General features: G+C 46.6%; 1 protein-coding gene across 1 annotated transcript in view; it reads right to left on the reverse strand.

Annotated features, from left to right (window-relative positions):
* LOC144819260 (receptor-type tyrosine-protein phosphatase kappa-like) overlaps positions 1 to 15,983 on the reverse strand; it is an 880,755-nt gene that overhangs the window by 185,050 nt on the left and 679,722 nt on the right. Inside the window, exon 5 of the mRNA XM_078677229.1 lies at positions 6,828 to 6,931. Coding sequence (XP_078533355.1) covers positions 6,828 to 6,931 — 104 coding nt within the window. The remainder of the gene's footprint in view (positions 1 to 6,827; positions 6,932 to 15,983) is intronic.

Raw genomic sequence — 15,983 nt, forward strand, 5'->3', positions numbered from 1 at the left:
CTCTGCAACCATTGAAAACATCCTTGAGAAGGTAAACAGTCTCTTGAGGCCCCTATTAACACAGGTTAAGGGTCTGGGGGCGAGGATAGACAAATTAGAGCAATCAACCCTTGACGGGTTCCTCTCACTCAAAACTACAATTAAGCAACTAGCTAGAGCGAGTGAAAACCAGGACAAGGGTGCAAAGGGGAATGAACCACCACCACAGAGAGACCTTAAGCACCCAAACTGTTTAAATAAGGTTGGCTCTAACAGTATATTAATTCCAGCCCCTAAACCTTCCCCCCATCCCAAAGCAGGGCCAAATCATAAGGGGTCACCGGTACACTTGGAGCCTGCTATAAATAAGCCCAAGCCTATCCCACAAAAGCAGCCACAGACAGTTAGCGGCAAAGCGAAAGAAACCCAAACGGCTGGTACATACTCTAAAGCTCAAGGTTTAGTGATAGGGAAAACCTTCAGACCTATATCCCAACCTACAGCTCCAGCTTCCACTCTATCAGCCCCTAGAAATCCAGTGCGTCGGATTCCTCCAGTAAACCTCCCGCCAGACTGTCAACCCTTTGTTGCAGTCATGGTAAATGTCCCCCCTCTAAAGGAAGGCCAGATGGAAAACTACCAATCACTTAAGAACAAGTGTATCCATTGGCTGAAGGCAAACAAGCCTATTCCCTTGGACGTAGATGGGATTATTTTAAGTGTCCGTAGAGTGGGGTGGGTAGGGCAGGGAAAAAAAACTCAGGAAGGGGATTGCATAATTATAAATTTCCAAGACCCTAGAGTAGTGCCCTCTATCTGTACTCCCATTAAAAATATGGGGGCACCAGGGGCTAAAGTGGTAGACTTATCCTATTTTTACCCAGGCAACCTGTTAGCTTAACTGGAGAAAGCGTAATCTCCCCTGATTTCTGTCAAAATGGGGAGACACATTGGACAGGGACAATGGGAGGCACAAGGGTGAATTACTTGTGGGCACCAAGGTGCCACTGACTGGAATTTGGGAGTAGAGTTGACCCACCAGGAGATTTGCCCACCCCAATCCTCTCAACTAGCGGGATGCTAGCCTCTAAAGTTAGTCTCAAAGGTCCTTGCTCCCCTCAGATATCTTTGATGAGGACCACAGACGGGGATATTCTTGCACCCAGTGACATTCCAGCTGTGACGGACCTAGCTTTTAAGGTTTTCAGCTGGAATGTTGCAGGGATTGCAAGAAAGCTGGCTCTACCAGATTTTACTGCTTGGGTTGATGAGCACTCTGTATGTATTTTTCAAGAGACATGGAGCTTGGTGCCGGCCCATAGGGTGGGATACTCCTCTTATTCTGTCTCCGCCCAAATTTCGGAAACAGGGAGAGGGCGGCCCTTCGGGCGGCCTTCTCATTTGGGTTGCTGCCTCTCTAGACTGCAGAGTAGAGGAGTTTCCTACAGCCTGCCCGGATATCCAAAACATTACCTTAACAGACCTCAGGGGGAGACTGGTTTTAAATATCTATAACGTTTATGCCCGTGGGACCAAGGGTGGGAGAAAGTCTCCTGTAATTTCTTTACTTGAGACCATCCTAAAAAATACCCCACACAAGATGTGCACCTTGGTTGCAGGCGACATGAATTGTACTTTCGAGCCTTTGGGCTCGGACGTTGCCCTTGACCAAGACGAGGAGGATGCTAGATTGGGGATCCCTGTATTGGAAATTTCTCCGATCAGGAGGTGGTCAGAAGTGGCGCTCCAGTTATATTCCCTGAGTCTCGAATTTAATTTAAGGGCAGCCAACGGGAGGACAACCTCGGACAGGGGGGGGGGCCCACACGTATAATAGACCGGGACACACCTCTAAGATCGATTATCTGCTAATAGATGTATGCTTATGGACCCATGTAAGGGACATGCTGGTGGTCCCTGCGACTGAAAGCGACCACAACTCGCTTTCCCTAAGCATGGACCAGTGGTGGCGTCCTAGAGGGAAGGAAAATATTATCCCGGTACCTGCACCCCCCGATGAGTCTGAAGTCTCCCTCTGCGGTAGAAGAATAAAGTGGGCGAAATTGGTCCTCTCTGAGGCAAGGGTAGGGGAAATTTCATCTCTCTTAAACCATGCAGTGACAACCCTTGGGTCCCCTCTAGAAGGGGTGGGTAGAGCGAGTGGGCTCTATGTCTCCCTGGTAGAGGCCCTGACTAATGTGTTCACCTTACACTCTAGTAAGTCGGGTAATAAAAGATCTAAAAAATTAGACGATGGCTGGTATACCCAATCATGTAGGGTTCATAAGGCAAATTTAGTTGAGGCAGTAAAGCATAAATCCCCTAGTGATATACAGGATGCAAGGAAGGCCTACAACAAATCTCTCAAAATTGCTAGGAGGGAGTGGGAAGACAAGTTCTGGGAAGACCTGCTCCAAGCTAGTAAAAGTAGGGACACCAGGGCTTTCTGGAACCTTATAGGTTCACGGAATAAACCCGCTGCAGCTATGAGACCCTGCAACATTCCGCCTCAAAACTGGGTAAAACATTTTGGGGCTTTATACCTCCCTCCAGAAGGAGATCTGAATGCTGGGTTGAACCTCACACTAGTAACAGAACCGCACGCTTACGATCTCTTCACTCCCTTAGAAATTGAAGGGGTTATTGGGTGGGTAGCTCCCCGCAAGGCAGCGGGTCCAGACGGCCTTCCGGGGGATCTTATGAGGGCATACCCAGTGGAATGGGGAAGGGTGATTGCTGCTCTCCTCAACGACATCATGATGGGAGGAGCAGTGCCAGAATCGTGGAAAGGGGCGGTGGTGGTCCCGATTTATAAAAAAGGGTGTAGGGAAACCCCGGGGAACTACCGCCCAATAAGCCTGATAGACTCCACCCAAAAGATAGCTGGTAAAGCTATACTCGGAAGGATCCTCCATTGGGTGGAGGAGAATAAAATCCTATCGGACTTTCAGGCAGGTTTTCGGGCAGGAATGGGGACAATAGAGCAGGTGTTCAGGTTGGCACTTTTGGGGTGGAAGGTGGTGGAACTAGGCAAGGGTAGTCTTTATTTGGCCTTTATAGACCTGAAGACTGCCTTTGACCTAGTCCCCCGGGAAGAACTATGGAGGGTACTTTATGAGTTGGGATTACCCCCTTATATCTTGTCCCTCCTCACTAGCCTCCATGCCAATACCTTTGCACAGGTCCGCTGGGGTAAAAATGGAGAGGTCACTGAGAAAATACCGGTGTCTAGGGGTGTAAGACAGGGCTGCGTCCTGGTGCCCACGCTATTTTCACTTTATGTGAACGGGGTGGTAGAATATCTCCAACAAGAACCAGCCGAAAACCATATAGACAAAATGGTCCTCAACCATAAGAGAGTAGGAGGAGCTCTTATGAGGGAGTTCCGGGCCTCACCGAGGAGATCGCTCACCCCTGTAATCGAAATTTACAAGGCCAAGGTAGTGTCATCAGCCTTGTACGGGGCAGAACTGTGGGGCCACTGCCGATTGGATGCTCTGGCGACAGCGGAGAGTAAGCTATTGAAATCAATTATTGCCATCCCCCTGAGCACTCCATCAGTACCAGTGTTGTTGGACACAGGCTGCAAAAGCATCAAAGATCAAGCTCTGCTTCGCCCTCTCCTTTTATGGACACGAATTTGGAGGGGTGAAGAGTTAAAATCTTACGCTGATGGCTTGGGGGAAATAATGTGCCTGGGGGGCTGGGCAAAAATAAGATGGCTAAGAGACACTAAAAAACTTATGGAGAAAATTGGTCTGGGGGACTACTGGTCATCACGTTCAGCCCCTCCGAAAGAGGTTGTAAAGGCCCTTTTCTGGAAATGGGCTGCTGAGCACCTAATTACAAACTCGAACCACTGCAAGTCTACTGCCGCCTTTTTACTATTTAAAGACATTGTGGTATTTGAGCCCTATTTGGATTTAATTACCCTTCCCTTTGACCGAGCGCTTTATTTTAAATTTAGAGTTGGATCCCTTCCTCTTGGTGCTCTGGTATCAAACTGGAGTTCAGCTGCCCGTATGTCCCCCAATTGTGCTTGTTGCCCGAGCAAGATAGAGTCCGTTGCACATGTCCTGTTTGAATGCCCGGACTATGCAAGGCCCAGGAGTATCTGGTTGAAGCCTCTTTGCCGAAATATGGGTATACGTAGCCATTTAGCAGCTTTACGCATCCTAACCACGGACACATCCCCCCCAATTGTATGCGGAACAGCAACATTTTTAAAACAGTTTTGGCTTATTCGTTGTAAGAGATTGTCAGTAGCGATTTAATTCTGTTTCAGCTAATTTATTATCGGACACCTTTGTCCTTTTATCCATTTTAAATGTCTTTTTTATACTGACTTCTTTAAGTGATGCTTTTTGTAATTGAAAATGATTGTATTGTAAGTGTGCTTATAAAATATCTTGCATATCGAATAAAAGCTTATGAAAAAAAAAAAAAAAAACTAACGACTGATGCCAGCGACAAGGGCCTGGGCGCTGTACTTATGCAAGACAGAGGAAGAGGGGAAATGGAGACCATCAGTTTTGCGTCCAGAGCATTGACAGATACGGAGAGCAAATACAGCGTGATTGAGAAGGAGATGCTGGCGGTCGTATGGGCCATGGCGAGATTCCGGCAATTTCTGTGGGGAACACGCTTTCTACTCAAAACAGATCACAAGCCTTTGGTGAAGGTGCTAACCTCGAGCGGACACGCCAGTGCCACTCCCAGGATATCCAAAATGTCTCTAAAGTTACTCGAGTTCAGGTACGACGTGGAGTACATTCCCGGGAACCGGGACCGAGTAGCGGATTACCTGAGTAGGGCAGCCGCCATGGAGCCAGGAGAGGACGACCCTGCTGGCAGCGGGGAGTTGGTAGCTCTGATAGAAGACCAAGAGAAACTAATCAGTCAACAAGAATGGGCAGAGTCATACGAAGAGGACATCGACATGAAGGAAGTGAAAGGGCATATCGTACAAGGATGGCCGGACAAAAGAAACGTGAGGGCTAGCCTCAAGCCGTACTTTGAAGTGCGGGAAGAACTGTCGGTAGGAGACAAAGGGATATTCCTGTACAGGGGAGATAAGGTGATCCCCCCAAGGAACCTCACCTCAAAACTGTTGGACTTGCTACATGAGGGACACCTGGGCATAGGGAAACTCAAGGCAAGAGCAAAACAAAATTACTGGTGGCCAGGCATGGACATAAGGGCTGAAAGGCATGTCAGGGAATGTCCACAATGTCAACGGGCGGACAAGACCTTAAAACCTTTGAGGCCAGCGATAGGGAAGTTCGATCCTCCTTCAAATCCGTGGGAAGAACTATCTGTAGACATTTTGGGACCGGTCCTAGATGACCAAGGCACGCAGAAATATGTGTGTGTACTCATGGATCGATATTCAAAGTGGCCGGAGTTGAGAGTAGATGAGTCCATGGACACGGAGAACATCATTAAGTTTCTGTCAGAGACTTTCACTAGGGAAGGAATACCAAAATCGATCTTGAGTGACAATGGGCCCCAGTTCACGTCAGAAAAGTGGAACAAGTTCATGCAAAGAAATGGCATCACTGTCAAACACACAGCAATCTACCAACCGGCCGGTAACGGCTTAGTGGAGAGATTTAACAGAGTAGTGATGGGAGCCATACAAGCAGCCATATCAAGTGAACAGAACTGGGAGAAGGCGCTAGAGAACATGGTATGGGCCTACAGAATAACCCCCACTGGCACGGGGTATAGCCCATTCCAAATATTGAGAGGACGTGAACCATTCACGCACGACAACAGGATTTGGAAGGAAAAGCTCATCACCAGTGAATGGTCCCCTGCAGTGGTGCGGGCCAACCTGGAAAGAGCACAGACAATTTACAGCAACCACTACAACAAACGAAGAAATGTCAAAGGTACAGGCCTGGAGAAAGGAGAGTGGGTAAGAGTAAAGTTGGCCACTCTACAGAAGAAAGGAGACAGCAAGTACAGCAAGCCGATGCAAGTTGTGGAAGTGTATGATCGAGCGGCCCTGCTGAGCGATGGGAATGTGTGGTCCCAGGACCGCATGGCCAGGTGCAACAAGGTTTTGGGCTGGGAGCAACAGGGAACCGACTGGGAAGACAAGGAAGGTTCGGACGTGGAGAGGAGGCAAGATGCCTGTGAGCAGCAAGGCGGAGTAAGAGCCGGAACAGAGAGTGAAGAGGAAGAAGAGAACGGAAGTCAAGGAATAGAAAGGGACAGGTTGGAGAGAAGCATGAATGAAGATGGAGCCGTGAGTGAAGGAGCAGTAGGCCTTGAGATGCAGGGCCAAGAGACTATGGAGAACCCCGTCAGGGTCACAAGGAGTGGAAGGCAGGTGGTAAGACCCTCCAGATATCGAGATTTCGAATTGGACAATGAACTGTAAGTGACTCAGTAAAGTTTGATAAAAAAGGGGAGATATGTAGAGTGCGCATTCTAGTTTACGCACGTCACGTAGACGTGACGTGCGGGGGTCATGTTGGCGCGCTGCGCGCGCATCCAGGGTTAAGGCGCTGAGGAAGGCTAATACCGGCAGCGCTGGCCGGCGCTCCCTATAACTGTTGAAATCATTATAAATAAATACCTGTTAAACCCTCAATCAGCTTCCAGCATATTATTGAGGAAACGAACGTTACAGCACCCCCAAGAAAACATTACACTGAGGTGACAATACGAAATAAAGAAAGGGAATTTAAAGAAGAGCATCCAAGGAGTAAAAAAGAAAGTAACAGAGGAAGAAAGAAAGAAACACCGAGAATTAAATATAGAAATGAACAAAGAAAGAAAAAATAAAAGAAAGAAAGTAGAAAATAAATAAACAGCTGAACCCACAAAGAAGGGAATACCTGGTAACCTTGAATCACTCCGTTACAGTCAGATAGTTTCTTCCACTTGATTGTTTTATTCTTGATCTTTACTTCTTTTGTTTCCATCTCAGGTCTGTCTGGTACTATACAGGAAGCAAACAGCATTACCAAAATTACTTTCACTTCACACTGAGGAATACTGGTTGTGATAATCGTGTCTGGAACGAATGCTTCAACAATCTCATCAGTGTAGAGATTAAGGGGTGTGGGCCAAATCACAAAACATTTCTGATTAGCACAAGTACATTGCCTTAGTGTTAAGTTCAGACTGTACTTGCTCTAAAGATCTTTTACCACCATATTATGAAAACAGAAGTGATAATAGGTGACAATGTCGTTTGTTTAAATTAGCTTTTTAAGCATTTTGTTGTGGTGATAAAGTGTTCCACTGCTTTTTTGTGCTGCTATGTTTTTGTGCTGCAACCCTTGCATTGTACTATTGTTGTATTTTACTGGGATTTTTGTGTTCAGTTCTCTTTTGACTGTTTTCTGCTCTTTTATATTTTGATTGTACTGTTGTGTAGCTTTTGTATGTTATTTTCTGTAGTTAATTTTAGATATGCCAGTAAATGTTGCTACATTTCCAACCTAAGGCAGTACATACTGGAAGGTCTCTGTGACATCAACAACTTATCTCGGTCTAAGGGGGTGAAATAGCGCTGCTGCAGCTCTGCAACTACATATGCCACCAGCCCGCCTAAAGCAGCAGGAGAGGCCATGCCTTAACCAAGCATTAGTACTTATTTTCTGTAATTCTAAGATTACATACGTTTTCTAAGTTTTCAAAGGACCTTATTACCACTTTGGCGGTTCTACAGAAGATGGGGCAATGCTCCGTGGTGCTGCCGACCGACAAATTAGGAGTTAAATCCTGGTCTAGTGAGCGATGCTGTGGTTGTCTATGGCAGCGGTCTGTCAGAAGAGCCGGACATGCAGATAGCTGTTCTCAGAGCACCAACTGCACCTTCCTGCACAATGTGGCATTGTTAGAAATGGGGTTCCCTAGTTTGTCAAGTAGGGACCCTTCTTCCTAGTCCCCCTTGGTATCTTTGCACAAGCAGTCAGGTTTATCTTAGGGGCAGTGTTTAAAGAATTTGCACATAACCAACAGTAATGTAGTGAAGGCACAACAAAATGATACCACACCAGTTAAAAAAATATCCAATATTTTTACATATCTAAAACAAGACCAAAAATGATAAAAGTCCACCTTACAGTTCTCAGAAATCTTCAGTAATCAAAATAGACTTGAAATTCCGTTCCTTGAAGTCGATCACTCTGTCTGGGGCTATTACGGCATCATGAACAACAAATTCAAACAATTCTGGCTGACCGAGGCGTCGCGGGCCAGCTACGGTGTCAGGAAGACCTGAAAAACAGTACCTTTAGAAATGCAGGGCATCAGCGACCTCTCGATGAGCCCCGTAAGGCCAGTGTCCACAGGCGTCGGTTCCGGACGTCGGTGCAGGAGTCGTCGGGACAGGCATTCGGGCTGTGGTGCGATGTGCAGTGGTGCGGCGTGCGGTGCCCTCAGGTCACGGTACAGGCAGAGGCTCGGTGAAGGTTGTCCAGCGGCATCGGTGAGACCAGGGTTGCGGTGCAAAGTAATGCGGTGCTCATTGCGGTCCTGGCATGTCACAGTGCATGCAGCGGCGTTGTCATTGCTAGAGCACTGTTCCCGACTGACGAACTGGAGTCGATGGCGCTGGCGTCGGTGGGCTAAGTTTGCGGTGCGGCATGAGGAGGGTCCGTGGTGTAACTTACGAGCAGTGCTCTCGAGCAACGGTGCAAGCAGTGGCTTCGCAGTCAACCCAATTTTTTCTCTCCTACATGGACAAGAAGCCCAGTAACCGGATCAATTTCAATGCCTGCATGATTGAAATCGTCGAATGGATGAAGACCAGCTGTCTGAAGCAGAACACCAACAAGACCAAAATGGTGAACTTTGGGAAAGGCACTTCATAGAGGGACTCCTCCAGGTCATCAGCAGAGCTAGGACAGACACTCACCACCCAAGCCAAGAATCTCAAGATCGTCATCGACAGCAAACTCCGTATGACTGCCCGAGTCAACACCGTCACTTCCTCATGCTTCTCTACCCTAAAGATGCTGAGGAAAATGTTCAAATGGCCATCAATCAGCACCTGGAAAACTGTCACACTCGTTACAAGCTAGAGGCACCCTCTGGCAGGATCAACAAAAAACTAATCGGGCGTGGCTTGATGCCATATTTGGCAGATGCCTGCACCCGGAGCACCGGCCTGGGTCTCCTATCAGCCCCCTTCCAAGTACAACAAGGCCCGGTACATAGTATTCCTGTGGCCCACACACAACGCATAAGACCTCCGGTGGCAGCGAAGGCACGAGTGACGCTTCTAGGCCACTCTGAGACACCCCATAGTGAAGGGACTACACAGGGAACTCACTAGCGGGTTACTCAGGGAGAGCATCAGACGGCCTGCACAAGCTGGAGCCACCCGGTCAGCATTTGGATTTCACTGTGGGGCCAGGTCATCATTGAAACCTGCCCTGCTTGCTGAGAGTGCCCTCTGGTCCTGACAGATACCCTCAACAATACGAACCCTGGGCAGACACCTCCGCTCCACCCACGGAGTGTGCGGAGATTTGCCTTCTCTGCGTTCCGCAGAGAACACGCAGAAGGCAAATCTCTGCAGACTCCGCAGAGGAGCGGAATTGGCCTGCCCCCGCCTTCACCCCCTATTAAGAAGTAAGTTTACAGGAATAAAAAATAAACTTAAAACCACTTACCTCTTTACTGCGGCGTCCCCGGGCTGTCCTCCTCTGCCTCGCCATACGGGTAATGCTTCAGAAAACTGTGCATGCGCGTGCGCCCGGCATGAGCATTACTTGCAAAAATTAATTCCTGTAAACTTACTTTTCAATAGGGGGGTAGAAGCGGGCAGCATAGCGGAGCAGAGCTCCACGGAGTTTGTTAGCAAATCTGTGGACCTCCGCGTAGCCCCGGTACGCACACTACGTCCGGGGTTAAACAATATCCGCAGAGGGGCGAGATAGAGACAGAATTCCCCGCTAGGGAGCATAGCGATGGCCCTGCTTTTGATGACTCTGAAACGAGGAGTGAGCTACAGGGCCACCTGCGGGAAGGAACATCATCAAACCTTTTCACCTACATGGACGAGGGGTTCTTGTCGCTCCTCCTGTGGACCCCTCTGTAGATGAAACATCCACTGCCCAGCATATGTGTGGAAATCCCCATAGACTCCAGCCGACTAAAGAGCAGATGGGCCTCTCCAAAAAGACCAGGTGGGCCTCTCTGACAGCTGAATTCAAGCCCTTGACGCCCCTTTTTGTATACACCATGGCTTGGACTACACAGCGACATGACAACGGCTGAACTCTTGGTTCCGGTGAGCTAGAGGCAGTGCTCAGATGAGGAGAGGGTTGTAGTGTCCTCTGGGAGTGGCATTAATAAACCCTAGTACCTGAGCAGATGGAGGGCCCAAGCCTTTCACCTCCTACAGACCTCCCTGACACACAGAAGTCCCACAAGCCTACACATGAAAGACACCCCATGGACTCCAGCTGGGGGAACTACTGAGGGACCAGGTGGGACCCGACCAACAGCCATCTTTCCAGCTTCCAGGAACCCAGAACACATTGAGACTGCCTACACTGCGACATGAAATGGGGCAAGGTGAAGAAGGGCAGATCCATGAAGGGGCTATTCCAGCAGACATTGTGCTGACCTGCACTTGACCAGCAGCCCAATACGCAGCCCCTGATCCAGAGGAATTGTGCCTCTGGTTAATGGTGAGGAGAGATTCCCCTTTGTTGCCAAGTCATAGAATTGAGCCTCGGTGCTGCCCAGGACATAATTGGCCTTATCCTATTCCAAGGTACAGATTTGCCTGCCAAGGGCTGTGATGCTCCAAAGTTTCTCAAAGGGGTGTGCCTTGTGTTTGCTTTCTACCTGGGCAAGGTCGTCCCTTAAGTGGATCAATTCCAGCTCCCTTGTGCATCCGAGGCGGGCGGCCTCCTTGATGAAGACTCCGCAAATAACCGCCTTCAGGGCGTCCCATACCACTTAGGGATACATATCCCTGATGTGGTGTCATTTTAAATATTCCTGCTCAGCTGTCGTTACTTTGTTCCCTGCCACTGGGTCTCGCAGGAGGTAATTATTCAACCGCCATGACTCTGGTCTGTGCTCCTGGTTGGAGGCCGGCAAAGCAAAAGCATTATGCACTGGACCATGCTCTGAAATAGTCATATCGGTTCCTGAGAGATGTCTTGTACCCTAGGGAGCAGTGTATGTGAGCCTAAAGTGGTTACTAGCTGTTGTCGGCACCTGTAGTGCTCTGCCGGCCTTTTGGCTCCAGGAAATAAACATAGAGAAAAACCTCTGGTGTCGTTGGACTGGGACATTATGTAGGTTGGCCCGCAAGGGCACTGGATGGTGTTGTTTTAATGGGCTGCAGAGGCCTCCTCCTGTGAGGGCTCTGTGATCTCTCCAATGGCCTGTCACAAAAATGAAAGGAGCTTCTCCTTGCTCATCCCAATCTCTCTGTTATCATGCTTGCCCGCCCTGTGTCTACGTCAGACCAAGGTCCATGCTTTTGGCTACAGAGCCTCCCCATGGGCTGTGGGCTGGATCGAAACCCCTTCCGGGAGTGGAAAGCCCAGAAGCTTTGCTGACGCCGCTTGTGAGGTAAGAGTCCGGGCTTAGCACTCCCAAAGAAAGATGAGGCATAATGTGTGCCCTCATCTGTATCTGACCCCTTGAGATCTCCGAAAGTCTGTATCAGGCCTGAAGGATCCACATTTCACTAAGGTGCACAGAGAGAGGTCCTGGGAGAGCAACAGCATGACATGCCCCTCTCTCTTTAGTCTTAGCGATGAGGGCCTCTTTGTCCTCAAAGAAGTAAATGCTTGTGCGCACAACTGGGGAAGAATGGTCCTTCAGGTGCCTGGAAGCTACTCCGTGTGTCCAATCAAGCCAGACCGTAGGTGCTCCAGTTCTTTCAATATGGCCTCAAACAGGTCCTAGACATAGGAGGGGAGATCCGCTGACTGGACCTCAACCAATACACCCAAGATTCTAATGGTATTCGGGCATGACCTATTTTCTAAGTCCTTGCACTTTTCCTGAAGTAGTGTAAATTGATGTGCCAAAGCTTGCATCTGTTGCTGGAGCTGGTCACAATCATCTACCTGTTCATTCAGAACCTTCTCCACATCCTCCAAGTGGCCATCAAAGTCTGTGACCCCTCTGCAGCAACTCTTGGAGGTCACTACAAATGTCTATTTTAATTGTCTGGATTTCATCCCTCAGGTTCTGGAAGGCCTCAAGGAGAAAGTCCTTGGTGACCAGTGTGTACTTTAGGGAGGTAAAGAACTCAGTGGGAGTCTCTGCACATCAGAAAAGCAGAAGACCAAAGCACCTCACAAGTTCTACAGTGCTTTATACTAGGCGGACATGCTGGAGGTCTGAGCTCAGCGTGCCTATCTATGGGCTGTTTCCCTCCCAAAATACCTTAAATGATGGAAAAAATAATTCTGTACGATTTTACTGCTGGTCGCTACAAACATGATGCACCTCTTAACCTCCCCCCGCACCCCCTGCTGATTAAGGTTTACAATTTGCTATCACAATCCTCTATTCTGTCCTCACATTAGCGGAAGCCAACATCTCCTTAATAGCCAAGCCGGGCATAGACCAGCCAAAATTCTGGTGACTCGCATGGAGGGTAGTCAACTGCACCTAATTCATGAAGCCTGATGGGGGTTAGGTTCCCACTCGCTCCACCAGCGATAGCACTAAACAGGTCTAAAACATTATTGATCTAGGAAAGAAGTGGCACAAGGGGGTGATGCTGAGAAAGTATTCAATTGGGTACTCTAGTACATGATGAAGTCCAAACTGCAGCAAGCAGGCTTTGATAATCTTCTGACTGATTTTGGACGAGCATAGGAGGCTAGCAGGACTGAAAATCAATCTTTGGAAATCAGTGGGGCTGGTGATATCTGGGTGTAGTGCACTCTTCCACGGGCTCTAAGCGGTGGCCCCTTTTCAGTGGATGTTCAAGTCCCTTCCATACCTGGGGGTTACCCTGACACAAAATCTATGTATGTGCACAAGGGCTAACATCAAACTACTAGGACATTCCCTTAAAAAGCTACCTGCCTCCTGTCTCCTCCACACCATCCCTTGGTTTGGGAGGATAATTGTTGTATTCTCATTTACATATATTTCCCTTTTAATATTATATTCCATTCATATGCATATTTCTCTTTTAATAGAATGTATCTTTGATGTTGCACATGCACACTGTGGAGCAGTTCCTTTTGGAATTGTATTGTTATAAAATGTACTAGAGTCAGATTTACTGGATTTTACCTGGAGACTGGAAGTACTGTGCTGCAACTCAATAAACCCTGGATTTTCTACTTGGATTTGTCTCCTCTTTACTACAAATTTGGCGACAAAGGTGGCTGGTACCTACTACTGCAGCAGCACAGGTGTGGTACACCCAATTTGAAAAGTTTTGGATTATTTTTCATTTTTAAAATTGGTTTGGAGGTTTGAAGATTGAAGATTTAATAGTTCTACAAGACTTGAACATATTCTGTTACATACTGTTACATACTGTTGATGTAAGGAGAAGATTGGAAAATTATTAAGCTGCTGAAGTACCTAAGCTGAGTGTTCACTTCATACTACGCTGGATTTGTGGCGCTGTTTGACTAGAAGTTGATGCTGACAAGGTACTGTGTTTTTTCTGAAAATACGAAGTTCCTGACTTTTATAATAAGGGATTTACGATATTTCAGCAAATGTTTACCTTTGACTGCCTTTGCAACGTTTTCGGCACACACGCGACGAACGAAGAGTTCTCACGTGACGAACTTCCCGTGCGCCTGATCAGAGCGTGAAGTTGTCATGGTTGCAGTTGATGCCGTGCACCTGATAAGAGCGTGAAGTTGCCATGGTTGCAGTTGATGCCGGTCGTCTTTGCCAAGCGTGATCATGTTACACGCTTAAGATGTCACTTCGCATAACGTGGGAGCGGCCATATTTGTTTACATCACGTTGAAAGCACCGCATTTTCTTTCCACTGCGGTTGGCTTCAGATGCGATTTTGAAGTATAAGGTACTGTGAACAGAACTTTGCACATTTATGCACATTGAGTACTGCACAATTAAAGACGTGGGACAACGATCATTTTAAATACCATTTTGCGATCTATACTCGTCTTCCTTGGAGCATTGACTATCGTTTTTCACCTTCAGTGGATTTTGGTTATTATTTTCAACAAGAGATTACATCGCTGATGTACACAGCTTGTGTACTCAAAAATCGTTTGTTTTGTATTTGAATGTAGTCATTTTACACCTATCAGTGAATGCATTTTAACACTGTTTCTTTTGAAATTCTTTCTATTATTTCATTCTAACTTCTATTATAACTACATTCTATACTTTCTTAAATTGTAATCATACAATATGCAGTTTGAACCTCCTTCAAAATTTTTGCAAAGTAAGGGTGATCCTCCCATTCCCTGGAACAGATGGAAAGAGGAGTTTTTAACGTATTTAAAAGCTATTGATGGGAAAAGAATGGGAAATGAGAGAAAGAAAAATATTTTTCTTCACTGTTTGGGATCTGAGGGGCAAGCTATATTTAGAAATCTACCACCTGTGCCTGGTGACTCTGGTGTGTTTGATAAAGCTATGCTTCGTGTAGAAACGCTTTTTAAACCCACAACAAGCATTGCTCTGAATCGTTATAAATTTTATACAAGAGCACAGAAGGAAAATGAATCCTTTGATGATTTTTTAACAGGTTCAAGAGCTTTAGTGGTTTCGTGTAATTTCGGGGCAATGACAGACGAAATGATTAGAGATCAAATCATTGTTAATGTTAAAAGCAAAAAAAAACAAGAACAGTTGTGGATTTTAGGTAATCCTACTTTGTTGGAAAACATTTCCACCGCTAAAGCTTTTGAGCAGTCTAACAAATGGATGAAAACTATTGAAGAAACGAGTGGTAGAGGTGGGAAGAATGATAAACTAAGTGAAGAAGTGTGTGCAATGAACAACGTTACAAAAAGTTTTTTAACTTATAGAAATGTATCACGCAATCGTGTTGTATGTTACAGATGTGGGAGTTACAATCATGTAGCTTCCTTCAAGTTTTGTCCTGCATTAGGAAAAGAGTGCAATAAGTGTGGGAGAATTGGTCATTTTTCGAAAGCTTGCAGGGAAGACAAGAAGACGGTTGGGGACAAAAGTACTTATTTTAAAAAAGGGGAAGTTTCTTGTGTGAGAGAAGACACGGATTTTGGGTCCACTTTATCCAGGTGTGAGCATGTTGTGTCTGATGAATCCATCAAGGAAAGAGGTATGATTGTATCTTTAGTGAGTTTAGGGTCACTTGAGGAAGATGTTTTAGACTCTCCTAAATGTGTAGTTAAATTTAAGGATGTTGAACTAGAGCTTATGGCTGATTCCGGGTCTCCTTGGACCATTATAACGGAAGAGTATTTTGATGAGAGGTATGAATCCAAAATTGCCAAGAATGATTTATGTCCTCCTGATGTAATGGCACATGGTTTCAATGGTTCTAACACAGATTTCATTGGTTACATTGCTTCCACCATTTATTTTAAAGATAAATCTGCTTACATCAAATTGTATGTTGTTGTAAAGGGTGTAAATGTTCTAGGTTGGCGTGATCAATTCAAACTTAACATCATGTTGAATCCACGTAGCAAAGATCCTGTTATGGTTTTGCAAGATGATTGTGTTTCGGATAAGAGAGTTATGTGTGTGGAGGAAGATAGTGCTTGGAAGCTGCTATCCAGTGAGTTCCCTGATGTATTTTCAGAAGAGTTAGGTAGGTTAAGGGGCTTCACTCATGTTATCAAACTCAAACAATGAGCTGAACCCATTGTACAAAAACTTAGACCTGTACCGTTAAATGTTAGAGAAGAGTTGAGTGGTGCACTTGATGAAATGTTAAAAAATTATGTTATAGAGGAGATAGAATCCTCAGAATGGGTTTCCCCAGTAGTTTCGGCACGCAAGCCCGATAAATCCCTAAGGCTCTGCATAGATTTGAGGGCTCTTAATGCTAACATTGTGGTAGATTG

Source organism: Lissotriton helveticus, chromosome 2_1 (assembly GCF_964261635.1).
Source record: "Lissotriton helveticus chromosome 2_1, aLisHel1.1, whole genome shotgun sequence".
Taxonomy (NCBI): Eukaryota; Metazoa; Chordata; class Amphibia; order Caudata; family Salamandridae; genus Lissotriton; species Lissotriton helveticus.